The sequence below is a fragment of the Trachypithecus francoisi genome, unplaced genomic scaffold (assembly GCF_009764315.1).
Source record: "Trachypithecus francoisi isolate TF-2019V2 unplaced genomic scaffold, Tfra_2.0 Lachesis_group7, whole genome shotgun sequence".
In the NCBI taxonomy this organism is placed as follows: domain Eukaryota; kingdom Metazoa; phylum Chordata; class Mammalia; order Primates; family Cercopithecidae; genus Trachypithecus; species Trachypithecus francoisi.
In genome coordinates, this window is record NW_022681472.1 from 18,306,114 (window position 1) to 18,327,448 (window position 21,335).

Consider the following 21,335-nt stretch of genomic DNA (forward strand, 5'->3'; position numbering starts at 1 on the left):
ATATATCCCACACCTGGCCGGGAGGGTCCCACGCCCACGGAGCCTCCCTCACTGCTAACACAGCCGTCTGCGGCGATCTATCCGCAAGGCAGCAGCGAGGCTGGGGGAGGGGCGCCCGCCATTGCTGAGGCTTAAGTAGGTAAACAAAGCCGCTGGGAAGCTCGAACTGGGTGGAGCTCACAGCAGCTCAAGGAAGCCTGCCTGTCTCTGTAGACTCTACCGCTGCGGACAGCGCACAGCTGCAGTCCATTAGGGGAAAGAGCGGGGCCGCTGCAGACCCGAACGACTCTGTCTGACAGCTTTGGGGAGAGCCGTGGATCTCCTAACGCGGAGGTTGAGATCTGAGAACGGACAGACTGCCTGCTCAGGTGGGTCCCTGACCCCTGAGTAGCCTAGCTGGGAGACATCCCCCACTAGGGGCAGTCTGATACCCCACACCTCACAGGGTGGCGTCACCCCTGAGAGGAAACTTCCAAAGAAAGAATCAGACAGGTACACTCGCTGTTCAGCAATATTCTATCTTCAGCAACCTCTGCTGCTGATACCCAGGCAAACAGGGTCTGGAGTGGACCTCAAGCAATCTCTAACAGACCAACAGACAGTCCTTCTGACTGTCAGACGGAAAACTATCAAACAGGAAGGACACCTATACCAAAACCCCATCAGTACGTCACCATCATCAAAGTCCAGAGACAGATAAAACCACAAAGATGGGGAAGAAGCAGGGCAGAAAAGCTGGAAATTCAAAAAATAAGAGCGCATCTCCCCCTGCAAAGGAGCGCAGCCCATCGCCAGCAACGGATCAAAGCTGGTCAGAGAATGACTTTGACGAGATGAGAGAAGAAGGCTTCAGTCCATCAACCTCTCAGAGCTAAAGGAGGAATTACGTACCAGCGCAAAGAAACTAAAAATCTTGAAAAAAAAGTGGAAGAATTGACAGCTAGACTAATTAATGCAGAGAAGATCATAAACGAAATGACAGAGATGAAAACCATGACACGAGAAATACGTGACAAATGCACAAGCTTCGGTAACCGACTCGATCAACTGGAGGAAAGAGTATCAGCGATTGAGGATCAAATGAATGAAATGAAGCGAGAAGAGAAACCAAAAGAAAAAAGAAGAAAAAGAAATGAACAAAGCCTGCAAGAAGTATGGGATTATGTAAAAAGACCAAATCTACGTCTGATTGGGGTGCCTGAAAGTGAGGGGGAAAATGGAACCAAGTTGGAAAACACTCTTCAGGATATCATCCAGGAGAACTTCCCCAACCTAGTAGGGCAGGCCAACATTCAAATTCAGGAAATACAGAGAACGCCACAAAGATACTCCTCCAGAAGAGCAACTCCAAGACACATAATTGCCAGATTCACCAAAGTTGAAATGAAGGAAAAAATCTTAAGGGCAGCCAGAGAGAAAGGTCGGGTTACCCACAAAGGGAAGCCCATCAGAATAACAGCAGACCTCTCGGCAGAAACTCTACAAGCCAGAAGAGAGTGGGGGCCAATATTCAACGTTCTTAAAGAAAAGAATTTTCAACCGAGAATTTCATATCCAGCCAAACTAAGCTTCATCAGTGAAGGAGAAATAAAATCCTTTACAGATAAGCAAATGCTTAGAGATTTTGTCACCACCAGGCCTGCCTTACAAGAGACCCTGAAGGAAGCCCTAAACATGGAAAGGAACAACCGGTACCAGCCATTGCAAAAACATGCCAAAATGTAAAGACCATCGAGGCTAGGAAGAAACTGCATCAACTAACGAGCAAAATAACCAGTTAATATCATAATGACAGGATCAAGTTCACACATAACAATATTAACCTTAAATGTCAATGGACTAAATGCTCCAATTAAAAGACACAGACTGGCAAACTGGATAAAGAGTCAAGACCCATCAGTCTGCTGTATTCAGGAGACCCATCTCACATGCAGAGACATACATAGGCTCAAAATAAAGGGATGGAGGAAGATCTACCAAGCAAATGGAGAACACAAAAAAGCAGGGTTTGCAATCCTAGTCTCTGATAAAACAGACTTTAAACCATCAAAGATCAAAAGAGACAAAGAAGGCCATTACATAATGGTAAAGGGATCAATTCAACAGGAAGAGCTAACTCTCCTAAATATATATGCACCCAATACAGGAGCACCCAGATTCATAAAGCAAGTCCTTAGAGACCTACAAAGAGACTTAGACTCCCATACAATAATAATGGGAGACTTCAACACTCCACTGTCAACATTAGACAGATCAATGAGACAGAAAGTTAACAAGGATATCCAGGAATTGAACTCATCTCTGCACCAAGCGGACCTAATAGACATCTATAGAACTCTCCACCCCAAATCAACAGAATATACATTCTTCTCAGCACCACATCGCACTTATTCCAAAATTGACCACATAATTGGAAGTAAAGCACTCCTCAGCAAATGTACAAGAACTGAAATTATAACAAACTGTCTCTCAGACCACAGTGCAATCAAACTAGAACTCAGGACTAAGAAACTCAATCAAAACGCTCAACTACATGGAAACTGAACAACCTGCTCCTGAATGACTACTGGGTACATAACGAAATGAAAGCAGAAATAAAGATGTTCTTTGAAACCAATGAGAACAAAGATACAACATACCAGAATCTCTGGGACACATTTAAAGCAGTGTGTAGAGGGAAATTATAGCACTAAATACCCACAAGAGAAAGCAGGAGAGATCTAAAATTGACACTCTAACATCACAATTAAAAGAACTAGAGAGGCAAGAGCAAACACATTCAAAAGCTAGCAGAAGGCAAGAAATAACTAAGATCAGAGCAGAACTGAAGGAGATAGAGACACAAAAAACCCTCCAAAAAATCAATGAATCCAGGAGTTGGTTTTTTGAAAAGATAACAAAATTGACAGACTGCTAGCTAGACTAATAAAGAAGAAAAGAGAGAAGAATCAAATAGACGCAATAAAAAATGATAAAGGGGATATCACCACCGACCCCACAGAAATACAAACAACCATCAGAGAATACTATAAATGCCTCTACGCAAATCAACTAGAAAATCTAGAAGAAATGGATAATTTCCTGGACACTTACACTCTCCCAAGACTAAACCAGGAAGAAGTTGAATCCCTGAATAGACCAATAGCAGGCTCTGAAATTGAGGCAACAATTAATAGCCTACCCACCAAAAAAAGTCCAGGACCAGATGGATTCACAGCTGAATTCTACCAGAGGTACAAGGAGGAGCTGGTACCATTCCTTCTGAAACTATTTCAATCAATAGAAAAAGAGGGAATCCTCCCTAACTCTTTTTATGAGGCCAACATCATCCTGATACCAAAGCCTGGCAGAGACACAACAAAAAAAGAGAATTTTAGACCAATATCCCTGATGAACATCGATGCAAAAATCCTCAATAAAATACTGGCAAACCGGATTCAGCAGCACATCAAAAAGCTTATCCACCATGATCAAGTGGGCTTCATCCCTGGGATGCAAGGCTGGTTCAACATTCGCAAATCAATAAACGTAATCCAGCATATAAACAGAACCAAAGACAAGAACCACATAATTATCTCAATAGATGCAGAAAAGGCTTTTGACAAAATTCAACAGCCCTTTATGCTAAAAACGCTCAATAAATTTGGTATTAATGGAATGTACCTCAAAATAATAAGAGCTATTTATGACAAACCCACAGCTAATATCATACTGAATGGGCAAAAACTGGAAAAATTCCCTTTGAAAACTGGCACAAGACAGGGATGCCCTCTCTCACCACTCCTATTCAACATAGTGTTGGAAGTTCTGGCTAGGGCAATCAGGCAAGAGAAAGAAATCAAGGGTATCCAGTTAGGAAAAGAAGGAGTCAATTGTCCCTGTTTGCAGATGACATGATTGTATATTTAGAAAACCCCATCGTCTCAGCCCAAAATCTCCTTAAGCTGATAAGCAACTTCAGCAAAGTCTCAGGATACAAAATTAATGTGCAAAAATCACAAGCATCTTATACACCAGTAACAGACAAGCAGAGAGCCAAATCAGGAATCAACCTCCATTCACAATTGCTTCAAAGAGAATAAAATACCTAGGAATCCAGCTTACAAGGGATGTAAAGGACCTCTTCAAGGAGAACTACAAACCACTGCTCAGTGAAATAAAAGAGGACACAAACAAATGGAAGAACATACCATGCTCATGGATAGGAAGAATCAATATCGTGAAAATGGCCATACTGCCCAAGGTGATTTATAGATTCAATGCCATCCCCATCAAGCTACCAATGACTTTCTTCACAGAATTGGAAAAAACTGCTTTAAAGTTCATATGGAACCAAAAAGAGCCCGCATTGCCAAGACAATCCTAAGTCAAAAGGACAAAGCTGGAGGCGTCACGCTACCTGACTTCAAACTATACTACAAGGCAACAGTAACCAAAACAGCATGGTACTGGTACCACAACAGAGATATAGACCAATGGAACAGAACAGAGTCCTCAGAAATAATACCACACATCTACAGCCATCTGATCTTTGACAAACCTGAGAGAAACAAGAAATGGGGAAAGGATTCCCTATTTAATAAATGGTGCTGGGAAAAGTGGCTAGCCATAAGTAGAAAGCTGAAACTGGATCCTTTCCTTACCCCTTATACGAAAATTAATTCAAGATGGATTAGAGACTTAAATGTTAGACCTAATACCATAAAAACCTAGAAGAAAATCTAGGTAGTACCATTCAGGACATAGGCATGGGCAAGGACTTCATGTCTAAAACACCAAAAGCAACGGCAGCAAAAGCAAAAATTGACACATGGGATCTCATTAAACTAAAGAGCTTTTGCACAGCTAAAGAAACTACCATCAGAGTGAACAGGCAACCTACAGAATGGGAAAAAATTTTTGCAACCTACTCATCTGACAAAGGGCTAATATCCAGAATCTACAAAGAACTCAAACAAATATACAAGAAAAAAACAAACAACCCCATCAAAAAGTGGGGAAAGGATATGAACAGACATTTCTCAAAAGAAGACATCCATACAGCCAACAGACACATGAAAAAATGCTCATCATCACTCGCCATCAGAGAAATGCAAATCAAAACTACAATGAGATACCATCTCACACCAGTTAGAATGGCAATCATTAAGAAGTCAGGAAACAACAGGTGTTGGAGAGGATGTGGAGAAATAGGAACACTTTTACACTGTTGGTGGGATTGTAAACTAGTTCAACCATTATGGAAAACAGTATGGCGATTCCTCAAGGATCTAGAACTAGATGTACCATATGACCCAGCCATCCCACTACTGGTATATACCCAAAGGATTATAAATTACTCTACTACAAAGACACATGCACACGTATGTTTATTGCGGCACTATTCACAATAGCAAAGACTTGGAATCAACCCAAATGTCCATCTGTGACAGACTGGATTAAGAAAATGTGGCACATATACACCATGGAATACTATGCAGCCATCAAAAAGGATGAGTTTGCATCCTTTGTAGGGACATGGATGCAGCTGGAAACCATCATTCTTAGCAAACTATCACAAGAAGAGAAACCAAACACCGCATTTCTCACTCAAAGGTGGGAACTGAACAATGAGATCACTTGCACTCGGGAAGGGGAACATCACACACTGGGGCCTATCATTGGGAGGGGGGAGGAGGGAGGGATTGCACTGGGGAGTTATACATGATATAAAAGTCATGCACATGTACCCTAGAACTTAAAGTTATAAAAAAAAAAAAAAATGTTGCACAATAATTGATGTTTTATTTTTATAATTTCCCTTTGAGATATCTTGACTTGAGAAAAGACATTTTAGAATGGAGTCCCAGTTTTTAATTGGACAAATGTATTTTCTGCACCTGAAGGAACAGAAGTTGATTTGAGAAGACTTAGAATTTTGTAGTGTCTATATTTGGTGAAAAGAATCATAAACAGATACTATTTATGGGTTTTGTTTTATAAAATTTTTGCCAAAAACTGATACTCTATATGAAGGCAAATATTTGGGCTAAAATATACTACACATGTCCTCCATTTAACAAACTTGCTTGGCATTTACACACACACACACACACACACTCCTGAGAGTTCAGTTTTCCTACACGCCTGTATGCCTGTTAATGTTAGAGTGCTATAATACAACCAAAGCTTGGTTTAAAGTAATTAGTATCTTTAATGGACTGTGAAACAGGAGAAACAAAGATCATATATGTACATTAGATTTGGGAGAAGAAAAGATTGAGGCTTTGCTCAAAACCAAGAGAAACTGGAAAGAATATTACAAAGATGAGAAGTCTATACAGACAGCCAGTTACTCTGCCATTAGGCAGGAAACAAAACCTTTGCAAAAGGCACATGCCTATTTTTGGGGGGTGGCTTGGGGATAGAAGGCATGGAGATAGATTGTGTGGCTTCTCAAATGCCTTTCTAATGGTGCAATACATATTCTTAAGGAAACAAAAAGCATTCTGGCAGCAAGAGGAGACAGTTTATCTTTTGATATATAAGGAGAAAGGGCATGTCTGTGTGCCTAAGGACAAACACATTATTTAAAATCTCATGCTATTTAATATTACTTCATTTTTTACTGAAACCAATAACAACTTATTTTTCAGACCCTATGAATCCAGGTTATTTGTGTATTTTTTCAATTTCTTCTTTTTGGCTCATTGACAATATTTTTAGTAGTCCTTTTTGCTAAACATTTTTTCGTTTTATGGTGAATGGATATTTTTGTTAACTTTGCTCTTATGCATTCTACCTTAAACATTAATATTATGTGTATTTTTCACATACTTATTCATATTGGCCTATGTTATATTTTCAGTTGATTTCATAGGTGGACTTGATACACACTCCTACTACCAGGATCATGTTGAGTTAAAGCCTGTTAAACCAGTAAGTAAAGGTGTGATGATATGGAAAATATTAATCCTTCTAACTCAGCGAAAACTAACCAAAAGTGAAATAATTTGAACCTACTACTACTAATCATTGGTTTAATTTTCCACTCATATTTAAAACACACCTTTCACATGTAACCCAACATCATCATTATTATTATTCATTCCAAAAAGGATTTGAAGCTGGTGACATCATTTATGTTTCAAAAACAATAGTTTTATCTTATTCCCCTTATCAATAGTTGGTTACGGAATTTTTTAAATGAGATTATTTAATCTGCAGAAGTGAAGACTGAATATGTGTCCTGGGGCAGCACAGCAAAGTAAAAAGGGGAGAAAGACCTGCAGTGAATCCAGGCCCTCCATGTGACATCCAGGCACCTTCCTCAGTGTCTCTAAGACTTGGTCTATCATCATACTATGGTTTCACACGGGGGAAACAGATTAAATTGGATAATGTGTGTATGGTACATGTAAAGTTGCCTATTACTCTTCCTAGTACTCAAACATTTGACTAACAAGTTCAGAAACAAGTTTTCTATGTTCTTAGAGGACACGGAAGGAAGTCAGCAACAACAAAACCACCCAAAACTGGTTAGATTTCAGTTGAGTACAAGAAAGAAATCTTAGTCACCTCATTGATAAAATACTAGGAAACATGGAAATAGATACAGTGACTCCATTCCTAGAAAATTCCAAGTAGCACATATAAAACTGTATAAATTAATAATAGCTATCATACTTGCATATATTATCTCACTGAATCTTCATGAAAACACTGCAATGTGCTAATTAATACTCCCATTTTATAAATAAGAAAACTGAGGTTCATAGAGGTTAGGCAACTTTCTCAAAGTTCCACTATTAGTAAGTTGTGGAGCTGAGATCTTTCCTGGGTGGCAAACTATCACCCAACCTGATATGATGGACTTGCTCAGATGATCTTTTGTTCTTTCAGCTCAGTGTTCTGTAATTCCATGGTGATAGAAGAAATTATGTAAAATAGTCACTGTATAATAAATACATATGAAAAGCTTCATCTGCTGCCTCTTTGCCATAGTGGTTCTTACCCAAATATGTAGCCCCTGCACCCAGTGTCTGTGAGGACTGAAGCTCTGAGAAGGCTACTCTGACTCCTCTACCTCCCCAGGTTGAATTAACTTTATTCTGGCAGAATGATCTAAAGTAAACATAGCTCACAGGCAGCACAAATCAGCACTGTGCCTGTCATATGATAGATGTTTAAATAAATTTTGGTTTCTTAAAGCAAATCCAATTTGGAAAAAAAATTCACCCTATATAACACTCCAGAACCAAGCAGTCACCACGTCATTACTCATACCACTAAGTGCTCATAAACGATATGTTCCAAAAGTTGATATTTGCAGATTTGGGAAACTTGTCAGGGATTGTGACAATAATCAAGGTGATTAGTGCATTGGAGTGAGAAAAGAACGAAGACAATGCCTAGTGGTGACTCAGAGTCTTCATATATTTGTTATGTGATAAGAGGATGACGAATGGTTTCTTTCATCTCCACTGTGAGAAAAAAAAAGTCAGCAGAGAAATTGCAATATGAAAAATGCTGCAATTTAAGAGAGATCTTTCTATTAGGGAAAGTTATTAAAAACTCCATTTGATAAATGTTGATAATGGAATATTCTTCTTGAATGACTTAAAACCTAGACGCCCGTGTACCTACGTACCTCAAAAGGGTGTTCTGTGGCATGACCCAGAGGCAAGCGACTTCCACTTATGTTCTCTAAAGTCACTTCCATCTCTGTGAATCAAAAACACCTAAAACATACTTTTAAGATCACCTAAAAGGCTTTGATCAGCTCCACTATCTGCTCCAAGGCTTTTCTCAGCATCCCTGTTCACTGCTGACCTAGCAGTGGATTGCTGAATATAGCACAAACTACAAGCTATTCTCTACAGAAAGCAATAGAACAAGCTTCTGCTTTGACAGATTATGCATATTACCATGTCAGATGAATATGAAATGCCTTTCAACCATGAAGGAAGCAAAAATCTAAAAAATCAAACAAAGCCTGAATTGAAATCACTGTGCATGAAACAATTTAAGAGGTCAGTATCTGTACTCTCCACCAGTATGCAAATATTTCAGCATTTATCCAATCTGCCTCTGTCAGTCTACTTGATTTCTTTTAGTAAGGCTGTTATATTGAATTCCATTGAACCCAATGATGCCATATCACTACCCAGCAACAGCTTGGAGAAAAAGCCAACCTTCTGTGCAAAATTATTAGAGAGGGGAATGAATGCTGGCTTTGACTTTCATTAAGCCTCTTTTATCACCATTAAGTAGAAAGCCAGGTGTTGTGAGGAAGCCACTTTATTAAGGGGGTCAGAAGAATCCTTAGCGTATTCCCAGGCACATGTCTGTGAACAGGTAGCTTTGAACTCCATATGCAGAGTTTCCAGCCAGCAGCTCATTCCTAGGTAATACTGCACAATTGCACAGGAAGCCTTAATTCTCATGTTTGAGTATGTCAATGCTCCATAACCACAAAGTGCACCTTTCAAGTGTGCACAGTCAAATTGTATGTGAATGTGTATATGGGAAGTGGGGTTAGGATGGGGTAAGGTGGTTCACAGATGTTTTGTTTCTTTCTTTTTAAAGTAATGATATCAAGCTTTAAAAGCCCACTGATTACATCAATCAGTTTAATTCACTTTACAATCACTGATTGATTACCTACACTATGCACGCCAGGCACATCCTAAGTGCTAGAGATATAAAGATAAATAATACTTGAGATTTGACCTTTAGGAGCCAATGATCTAGGAGGGAAGATGTACATAGAACAGGTAGGTGCAAAACAATATCTATCTCCAAGGAAATTTTATGTGGGAGGGGGAATAGTTAACTCTCTCTTGGCAGGAAAGGCTTCCGGGAGAAATAACAATTGAACTACTTTGAAAAGATGACACAGAATTTATCAAAAACAGAATAAATATAACTACATTGGAAGATACTTTGGCAGTTTCTTACAAAACTAAGCATACTTTTACAGTAAGATCTAGCAATCAAGCTCCTTGGTATTTACCCAAAGAAGCTAAAAAGTTTGGTTCACACAAAAACCTACACATGGATATTTATAGCAGCTTTATTCATAATTGCCAAAACTTGATAAAGAACAAAGATGTCCTCCTCAGGTGAATGGATGAACTCTGGGACATCCATACCATGGATTATTTAGTGCTAAAAAGAAATGAGCTACGGCATCATGAAATGACATGGAGGAGCTTTAAATGCATGTTATGAAATGAAAGAAGTCAAACTGAAAAGGCTACATACTATATAATTCCAACTACATGGCATTTTGGGAGAGGCAAAACTATGGAGACGGTAAACAGATGAAGGGCTGCGGGATGGGAGACATGAATAGGCAAAGCACAGAGGATTTTTAGAACAATAGGACTACTCTGTATGACATTGGAATGATGGACATATTTCAGCATACATTTGTCCAAACCCATGGAATGTACAACACCAAGGGTGAATCCTAATGTAAACGATAGGCTTCACGTGACGATATCAATGTAGGTTCAGCAGTTGTGACACATGTAACACACTGGTAGGGAATGCTGATAATGGAGGAGGCTGTGCAAGGGCAGGAACAGGGGCAGGGACCATTTGGGAAATCTCTGTACCTTCCTCTCAATTTTGCTGTGAACCTAAAACTGCTCTTAAAATATTAAGTCTTTAAGGAGGAAAAAAAGCAGCAGAAGAAAACAGGTATCCCCAGCATGGAAGCTGATTTGCTTGGCGATTCTAGAGAAGACAAAGTTGAAGCCCATGACTCCCTAATCTGAAGTTTGCCATAGTTCTCGTATAAAGCAAGTGAATGGATAGGAAGCAGAGGCTTAAGCAGAGCAGGTGTCTTGACAGCTCTCGGTGAGGACCCTAAGAGACCTGCAGCAGCCATGGCTCCACCATTATGCCTAAAGCTATCAAGATGCTTTCAGTGTTGGTTATCTGGGTCTGGCCTGGGGACATGTGACACACAGGTCAGGAGTAATCTGTGCTGGGATTCAATATCTTACCACAACTGCCAGCAAGGGAGGTGTAAGTCTCACCATAACTGCCATGGAGTCTCTACCAGCATCTACACCATCACTGCCTCCACTCACTGACAGCACCACCCATGAAAGGAAAGAGTAAAGACTGCTATTATCGTAAGAACGCAGAGCCCAGTGGTCAGCAGTGGCTTTGAAGAGGACAACTACACATCAGCTTACAGTAGGGCAGCAGTAACACCAGGAGAAGAGGGTTAACAGAAGCAGATTTACCCCTTGGGAAGAAAAATAGCATGGCGTAAACATATACAGCTATCAAAGAGATATGGAATTTCAGAGAACATAGTGAGTAACTAAATTTAAGTTTGTCAAAATCATAAGTGGTGTATTTCCATCCAAATGGTTAGCAACTGGGTACCGGGAAGATTAAGCTCCATGTAGCAGTAATTCTTCACATAACAATAATTAGAGCAAGGCAGTTTATCAAAGAAGGACAGCAGCTGGAATTCCAGAACTGTCTTCTACAGTAAAGGTAGAGCTAGATCTGATTATGTTAGAAATTTCCATGAGGATAATGCCTATGACTGCAGTTAAGAAAGATTGATGAGAAAAGCTGACCTGAGATTCCCCCATACCTTTCAGCAAGTCTTTTTCTAAGGCTTACAAATGAAAACTTGACTTTTCTTTGGTATCTTAACTTGTCTGATTGCCTTTGCTGGAGGCTAATTTTTCTTCACAAAAATTGCTACATGCTATGTGGCCACTGCTGATTGAGTGGCTGCTATTGCAACTAAGTACTAGAAGACAGCCAAAGCTAATCCATACTTCAGGGTAGCCCTGCAGCCAGCTCCACAGGTACTTTCACTGCCTGCTTTCTATCTCTGACAATCCAGGTACACAGGAAACCCACCTCTGATGATCAGGCTGTAGGACAGATGCAGAGGTGGTCACCTCTTTCTGCTCTTTCCTGAGAATAGCTGTTTTGCATTAGTACCCCCATATGTAAGTTGATGTCAGGCCATTTTGCATTTACAGCATCTACATTAAGCACCAGCTAGTAGGACAAATCAGGGTGTGTGTGTGTGTGTGTGTGTGTGTGTGTCTGTAGGAGTTGGTGGGAAGGTGGAGTAATGTTCTTTCAAACCTTGATTTAAAAACCAACAATCACCAGCCATGTGTTAGTAAACTGCAGCTGTAGGCACCTAAGAGGAATAGAATCACTCTATCTTTATACTGTTTTCATTTGTCCTTGATTAGCCTTCACATCTTATATTTATCCAGATAGAATGCGTGCTGAGCAAATTCTGCCTGCCATCTCTGCCCTGCGGCATGTGACTATAAGGTGACTGTGATCCGCTCATATGAGTGGTTGTCTCACTGTTCCCACTACTAAAGGTGGAACTCTGTTCCCTGAGGCTCACCGTCAGTCCCTGGAAATGGAAGGGACTTTGTGAGGCATTAACTCTCCTGGGCTGTCTCAAGAGCACTACAGCTGTAATGCACTCAGCGCCTTCGTGGTTATCCCGAAGGAGAGATGGGCTTCTCTGTGTGCCTGCCTTACCTAGCACCAGTGCAGTGGCACTTAGGGCTCGTTGCTCTCTCTAGCTTCGGGCCTCTTTCCCCTTGTCACTGACATTAATACCTTTTTGATGCATCATAAGAATGGTTGTACCATGTCATGGAATACTGTAAGAACACATCCTGATGTATACTTATTTGACCATGTAGCAGTGAAATGGCAGTTTATACAGCTTATGCACTTCAGACTTATCATTGTAGTATCCAGTTTGTGCACCTCTGTCTTTGTTAGGAGGGAATGATGCCACCAATAGTGCAACTGGCAACATGCAAGAGGATTTGCTGTGACCAGTGACCAGTCACATGTCAAAGGAAACAGATCATTTCCTTTGACCTGTGACTTCACTCTCTGCCCCTAAAATTTGTGAAGCCTGATTCTCATGCTTCTTTATGAAGCACATAAAGCCTTTTTCCAAAATCAGAAAGCTCATATCTCAATAGTGTTCCCCAGGGAGAATATCAATTCCTGGCTTTCTCAGAAGTTTTCTGTATATTTGCCATTGATGCCAATGGCAAGAAAATAGACTTATGCAGTGATGTGGAGATATAGTCCACCACCACCCCCTGAAAAAAATCAACAACACAAATAAAGAGTCATTTTGCCCTGTTTCCAAGAGAAAGTGTCCTCTGATTTTAAAATTCAAGCCAATGATATAAACCAAATTTTATGTTAAATACACATATTTTGCACTTAATATTGACATCAAAAAAATTTATAATCCCCATATTATGATAAATTCTGGGAAGAAACAATATACAGGAAAGATTACACAATACGCAGGAAAAAAGCACACACACACAGAAGTGATTAGAAAAGCAATAGAAAAAGAAACATTTACAGTGCTATCAGAAGAAACACTCGAGGCCGGGCGCGGTGGCTCAAGCCTGTAATCCCAGCACTTTGGGAGGCCGAGGCGGGCGGATCACGAGGTCAGGAGATCGAGACCATCCTGGCTAACACAGTGAAACCCCGTCTCTACTAAAAAATACAAAAAACTAGCCGGGCGAGGTGGCGGGCGCCTGTAGTCCCAGCTACTCCGGAGGCTGAGGCAGGAGAATGGCGTAAACCCGGGAGGCAGAGCTTGCACTGAGCTGAGATCCGGCCACTGCACTCCAGCCTGGGCGACACAGCGAGACTCCGCCTCAAAAAAAGAAAAAAAAGAAGAAGAAACACTCGATTCCATTCTGCCTTGAGGACAGTTACCCTTAAGTAACTACTAACATATCTACAAACATCTGCAAAAAGAGAGAGAGAAAAAGAGAAAGAAAGAGGGAAATGATCTTATGGATCCCCCAAATCGAAGTATTCTATGCAGACCCATTGATCAATCATAGCATCATTAAAAGTAGGACAACCAGGCCGGGCGTGATGGCTCACTCCTGTAATCCCAGCACTCTGGGAGGCGGAGGCGGACAGATCACTTGAGGTCAGGAGTTCGACACCAGCCTGGGCAACATGATGAAGCCTTGTCTCCACCAAAAAATAAAAAATTAGCCAGGAGTGGTGGTGCATGACTGTAGTCCCCAGCTACTCGGGAAGCTGAGGCAGGAGAACCACTCGAACCCGGAGGCAGAGGTTTCAGTGAGCTGAGATCATGCCACTGCACTCCAGCCTGGGTGGCAGAGTGAGACTCCATCTCAAAAAAAAAAAAAAAAATTTAAAAAGTGGGACAACCAGACATGTGTCCCCAGATGTGCTACAATAAGAAGGGCACAGCACCACCTATAAAATGCCTTGCCATAAAGTCAAGCCTGACCTTGGACTGACACTATTAAAATATAAAAATAATTAAACCTCACCACAAGGAAGCAATCAGCCAAATCTAGCATGTGGGAAATAGTATAAAGCAAATAAAAAAAAAGAAGAAGAAGAAAGGAAGGGAAACTGTTATTGATTTAAAGAGACACAATAGTCAAACACATTGTGTATATGTGGTTTGCTTGGTTTTAAAACATTTTTTAAAACAGAACTAGATTATATTTCAATACACAACTTCTGTATAACCAAAAAATAAAACACCACAGTAAAACGAATGAGAAAAAATCATATTTGCAATTTTTGACAAAATGTTAATATCTTTAATTGTAAATGAACTCTTCAGAAATCAGTACTAAGAGACTAACATTACAAGAGAAGTGAAAATAAAAGGAACAGAGGAAAATGGAATAGCACAAATGAGTTATAAGGCTGTATGAAGATAATATGGTTAACATTAATAGCTGAGAAAGAATTTCATTATAAATTACATTATCAATGTTTACAAATATTGATATCTGATGTTTGTACAGCTTTAGGAAATGAAGAATTCTCAAATACTGGGGCAAGTTACCCTAGTCATGGGGAGTTTACGCAAAAATGTAGATTTTTGCATAAACTTGGCCCAGGCAGTTCTCAATCATAGGAGTCACTCCAACAAATAGTTGGATACACACCCACACACATACACATACATGTTTACTACATAGAAAATGTGTTAGTAATCTATCATCCCCAAAGAAACTATTTATGTATCAACTGATTTATAAAATAATAGACTAGGGGGTAGAAATAGAAAGAAAAAAAAGATGCTTAAGTAAAAATACTACATTTCACAAAATTCTGTATCCTTTGAATTCTTAAGAAAGATTTTTAATGAATCAGTTTTATATTTACCTTGTTATTAGTGAAAATTATAAATATATGCACTTCATAGTGATGCTTCCAGACTTTTAAGGTATATTCAACAAACCAATTGTAATGAGATATTTCTAGATGATTGGGGAAAGTGATTATGGGCTGGGTATTAAATGATGTTAAGAAATTTTTGTCAATTTTGATAGGTATGCTAATGAATAGCTAAAAGGAAGAAAAGAAATTCTTACCAATTGAGCAGGTTATTTCAACCTCTACACTTTTGACTTTGGACAAGGTAATTCTTTGCAGTGGATCTGTGCCACTGTGGGATACTTAACAGCATTCTTGGCCTGTACCTCCTAGATGCCATATTAACACCATTCCCTACCAAACTGCAACAACCATTGCTGTCTCCAGATACCGGCAAGTGTCGACTGGTTAAGAATCACTGAGTTAGAAATGCATAGAGATATGAATGAAAGAACATAATAGTTGAGATTTTATTTTAAATACTCTAGCCAAAAAAAGCAGGGGGGTGCTAGTTGATAGGTGAAACTTTAATAGCACAACTTTCATTTTAGCTGAAGCTGAGTGATGAATGCATAGAGATTCATAACACTAATCTGTCTACTTTTGTGTCTGACTTTTTTTTCTTTTTTTTGAGATGGAGTTTCACTCTTTTTGCCCAGGCTGGAGTGCAATGGCGTGACCTCAGCTCACTGCAACATCCACCTCCCGGGTTCAAGGGATTCTCCTGCCTCAGCCTCTCTAGTAGCTGGGACTACAGGTGCCCGCTGCCACGCCTGGCTAATTTTTTGTATTTTTAATAGAGACAGGGTTTCACCATTTTGATCAGGCTGCTCTCAAACTCCTGACCTCAGATGATCCACCAGCCTCGGCCTCCCAAAGTGCTGAGGTTACAGGCGTGAGCCACTGTGCCCAGCACTGTTTGATTTTTTAAAAGTCAATCTGCTAATAAAACCTAACACAGGTTTACCAATAGGTTTTCCTTTGAATGCCCCCTTTCGGAGTTGCCTCACTGTCTTCTGCAAAAGCTCCTCACAGACATGTTTCCCAGCTCCTGAAGTAACACTTTCAGAATTCCTACCTGGCATCATAGGAACAGGCTCAGCCTGTTTCACTGCTTCACCAATCCATGTTGCTAAAGCCCAGAAGCAGAAAATATTAGCTAGAGGCAGAGCCGGTGTTAAAGACAAATGTAATGGGTACCTAGAAGTTCCCCCAAACCCTCACTGACACTACTGCTAACAAAGAAAAACACCTTCTCCTGTTGCCTTATCCTCACTCTCAAAGAGATTCATGTATTGGATGGAAAAATAAACCCTGAAAATTCCTTCTACTGTAAAGATTGCATGAAACTATTCCACCATTATAATCCCATCCCTTTCTCTTTTAGTTTAAATCCCTGTTAAAATGCCAAGGAGTAGAAAGTGTAGACACTGATATTCAGAATGTAGAGAATAGATGAGCAGAGGAAATGTGATGGGGCACAGGGAGAGGCCTGGAGGATTCCCACTCCTGAGGCATGCAGGAGGGATTTGTTCTCTAGATGAGTTCTAGGAGCTTGGGTGGGTATTTTGTGGTTGTTTTCTTCATGCTCTACAATGAGAAGAGTGGCAAACAAAAAGTAAAACTGTTGGGAAATTTTTCAGCCATTCCAAATTATAACTGAAGAGTTTACTCCAACGCATAAAGTCATCAAGCTGAAGTAGAGGAAAAGGAGTTGCTAGATGTGGTTATGAAGAGAGTGTGAAACGCAGTCTGTTGGAATGATGCTTACAATTTAGTTGAAGGAAGACAACTTGCATGCCTGGGTGAAGTAATTAATCATGAGTCCTGGATGCTACTAGCTGTACATAGGGAAGAGCTGATAGCCTGAGAGTTGCTCTTAGCAGGATGAGAAAGCAAAATGGCTGAGGGAGAAGTGGAAGTCTTCTTTGCAGTAGAGAAGAAATTTCAGCCAAACCTGCAAAGGTGAGCAGGGGTTTGGATTAGCTAAGACTTTTCACAGGAGAGAACCTGTGAGAGCAAAAGTGTTCAACAGATGTTTATGAAGCATCAGCTACGCAGTAGGTACTGTGTTAAGGCTGACATTGTGCAAAGATGCGGAAGCTGATGCCCTAACATTTCAAAGGCTTACTGCTTAGGATAGAATAAGGAGAGTCGTTTTCAAAAGTGTGGAGACAACAGTGATTGGAGATGGGGATCTGTATGAGTCAGGGTTCTCCAGAGAAACAGAACCAGTAGAGAGAGAGAGAGAGTGTGTGTGTGTGTGTGTGTGTGTGTGTGCGTCCGCACATGCCTGCATCTGGGGGCTGGCAGACTGGAGGCCCAAGGAAGAGATGCAGCTCAAGTCCAAAGACAGTCTGGAGGCAGACTTTCTTCTTCCACGAGAGACCTCAGTCTTTTCTCTTAAGATTTTCTCACAGATTACATGAGGCCCACCCACATTACAGAGGGCAATCTGCTTTACTCAAAGTCTACTGATTTACATGTTAATCCTTTTTAAAATAAAAAAATAAATAAATAAATAATAAAAGAAAAAACCTTTACAGTGAGAGGTAAACTGAAGTTTTACCAAACATCTGGACACCATGGCCTGGCCATGCTGACACATAAAAGTAGCCATCACAGGATGAGATGTGTGTAAGAAACATGAGTCATTGGTTGGGTGTTATGAAAGCAAGAGCAGGATGATCTTGAGCACTTAACCACCAGCATACTGTAGAAAGAACAGGCTATGCGAATATCTCATAGTTTGGGGACACGACGTTACCCTGTTATCTTTACTCTTAAGAAAAGCAATAGCGACTACTCCACATCACACAACAATTACTGTGTGGTTGGCACTTCTCTCCCAGGAAATCATCCTGCACTCTGATGATGATGCCCGATTACCACGCCCTAATCTGAAAAGCAGAAGGCCCAAGTTTCTAACTTTCTTATTGCTACAGTCAGACAGCACCAGGTGCACCTAGGAGCTATTTTGCATTTCAAAAGACCTGGATGAATATAAAAGATATTGAGCTGTCAGCTTTGAAGTTCTTGAAAGCAATTCGTGTTTTCTGTTTTAGGTCGAAATAAGTAATGACATTGAACCAGAAATGCGGCTGCTGAACTTGACTTAGGGAGCAAAGGACCATTGACTGCGCACCTCGGTGGATCCGACTAGCCTCACGTTCCTTCCAGAGGCTAGACTGTGCTTCCTGGTTTTCCCATGAATCATGGAGTTCTTCGGTCACAGCCTTTGTATTATTAGCATTGTTCTCTAGATGAGTTCTAGGTGCTTGGGTGGGTAATTTTTTAGTTGTTTCCTTCTTATATGAACACTTGTAAATTGTAAAAAAGAAAGAAAAAAGAAAAAACAGAATTTGGTTTAAAAATTTTAACAATATTTAATGTGAGGCATGCAAAATGAAAAATCAGATCTGTGAAAACCTTTACAGTCAATTCTAAGAGAAATCTCAGTGTGTGCTATGGAGATATTAAGTCAGCACTGCTGACTGTTGAAGTTATTCTAGGCCTGATGAATTTGTTTTAGCAGACATACCTGTGGTTATCAGCCACCAAGGTAGACCCTGTGACAGCTGATAAATGGGTACAAATAATGGATTCAGCTTTTGAATTGAATATGGGTAATTTTTTTCAATGCCATAAAACAAAACATGGAGTCCTCCTTTGTTCTTGACTTCTTAAAACCCAGAACAATATTATGGCAATCTAAATTTTCAGACTTGTGCATATCTTGTTTTTCCTGATATACACACACACACACACACACATATATATATATATATTGTGGGCACATGGAAGAATAAAAGGATTAGTAGAGCCCCTTTCCCCTTTGGAGGGAATATGAGTATCTCTGAGGTCCATATTTTCTACTCATTATTCCATTCCTGACACTGCCGTCAGACCTAAACATACAGCTCATACCGCTTGTGGGACAGAAATCACAAACATAGACCTGCAGTCAGGAACTTTGCTCTTAGGATATTCAAAAGAAGCATGAAAATACTGTGGCATTCTTTATAAATACTTCTAAAGGAGAATTCATGTTTGAGCAACATCAGTTTTTCTTTCTCCTACCCCTTCCCAAATACCAAGAAAATGATATGGGAAGCAATTATCGGTGGGAAAAAGGAGTGTCTTGAAAATGCATCACAGTTGTGTTTTTTTAACTGGCACAAAATTTACATATGGTAAAATGCACAAATAGTAATGATATGATTTGATTAGTTTGAAAAATGTACATATCCATGTAACCAAGGCCTCAATCAAAATGCAGAACATTTCCATCACTTTAGAAAATTCCCTTATGCCCTCTTTCAGGCAATGCCTACATTCTCGTAGACAACCACTGTACTAATTTTCATCATCACTGATAATTCGATCTGTTCTAAATATAAAATATATACTCTTTTCACATCACTTTTGCCCACACTTCTCAATCACTATTTTTTATATGAAAATAAGTTTTGCTCACTTCGTGTAACAACGACAGTGAAGCTCCCTGTAGGCCAGAAAGTTGTGAATATGTGGTTGTTAACTCAGCCCATGCATCTCTAAGAAGTCAGTCTATTAACCACCTAAAACTGTTACAAATGTTTGTATGAGTGTAAAAGTCTTTTGTTCTTCTTGTTCTTCTTTTGGCGCCTATAGGTTTCATGAGACTCTGTTAAGAATCAGAGTTTAATGTGACAAAGTTTGCCTTCATTCCTCCAAGCTCATCACAACCACAGTGAGCCATTTGGAGACCTAATTTACTCACTAGCCTCCAGATTATACCCCTTTAATCCACTGGTACCCACAAACTCCCATCACTTTTTATTCTATTTAATACATTCAAAGTCAAATAAAGAAAAGCTGGCAGGGACTTTGAAGATGGTCGAATCTAAGCCACTATTCTGCAGATGAGGGGGCTGAAGCCTAAGAGATTTGGTGAACTTGTCCAGAGCCTGTATCTGTACACAGGGGCAAGAGCCATAGCCAGTGGACAGAGAACATGGGAGCAAAAGTTGGGGTTTGGGTCCTATCCACCACCGTGTTCTTGGACAGTGTTTGACATCTCTGCACTACAGTTTTCCTCATCTATGAAATGGAACTATGATCCCTACCTCCCAAAGGTGAGGTAAGAATTTAATGAAAAATGTAAAAAAAAAAATCTCAGTACACAGTGAAGCACCTCACAATTAAAGGAGGTGATTATTATTAATCATGTCAAAACACTCCTCTGTACCCTGTCTGGAGCTCTTGCTTTCCACTCAAGCACTTTGAAGAGCCGACAGAAACAACAAACTCTGTTTTTTAAAAAGCAGCTGGAAAAATGTTGCCCAAGTTTAAATGATTGGAAATAAACTAAAAAAAATGCTTTAATTTAAAAGTAACTTTTATATTCAAATTCCAAAACTAATGCCAATAATTATTGTTAGTATTGTTACGATTATTGAAAAAGCTGATAAAACATCAAAACTGTAGAGCATCAGTAAAACAGAAGGATAAAGTTAATATTGAAATATTTTAAACTGTCACTGAATTTACGCCCACACATACACATGCAAGTAAAACATGGTTAACATTTCACAAAATAGAACCATACTAAATTTTGTTTCTATTTTATCTTCACATGAATTTGTACGTACTTCTGGTAGGCATTGCAGAATCTGAACTTTGTCTAAGTGCAGAAAACAGCTTTGAGGAGAAAATCCTTACGTTAGTGATTTGTCTATTAATATGCAATATAGGCAACTATTTAATATGGTATATATGTTTTCATTTTTAATCTTTCTTGACTTAAATATGAAGTTATAACTGTTTCAATCCCCAACCTCAGCAATCCATAAAGATTGTCCTAACATTCTGGATATTTGCCACTCATCAGAAACAAGTTAGATTGATCTGCCACCTCCTCTTCTCTCTTTTCTTCTCCCTGCCTCTCATCTTCCTGGCTACTCTTTGGGGGCTATGCTTCTGTAAGACAAAGGGAAAAACAGAAGTGTGAGTTGTACAGTAATACTCAGCAATTATCCGTTAATCTGGGTAATTCCAATGCAGTACTGTCACAGTTACTGTTTCATGGAAATGGGCATTTGCAGTTGTTGCTTTTGCCTCCAGTCTTAGAGAATGCACTCTGCACTGTGCATATCCATTAGGGT

General features: G+C 39.8%; 1 protein-coding gene across 1 annotated transcript in view; it reads left to right on the plus strand.

The window, feature by feature from the left end:
* The window catches only part of NKAIN3 (sodium/potassium transporting ATPase interacting 3), a 390,601-nt gene extending 372,022 nt beyond the window's left edge, over positions 1-18,579 (plus strand). The window contains exons 6-7 of the mRNA XM_033203651.1: positions 6,848-6,918; positions 18,255-18,579. Coding sequence (XP_033059542.1) covers positions 6,848-6,918; positions 18,255-18,308 — 125 coding nt within the window. The 3' untranslated portion in view covers positions 18,309-18,579. The remainder of the gene's footprint in view (positions 1-6,847; positions 6,919-18,254) is intronic.
* The last annotated feature ends 2,756 nt before the right edge of the window (positions 18,580-21,335 follow it).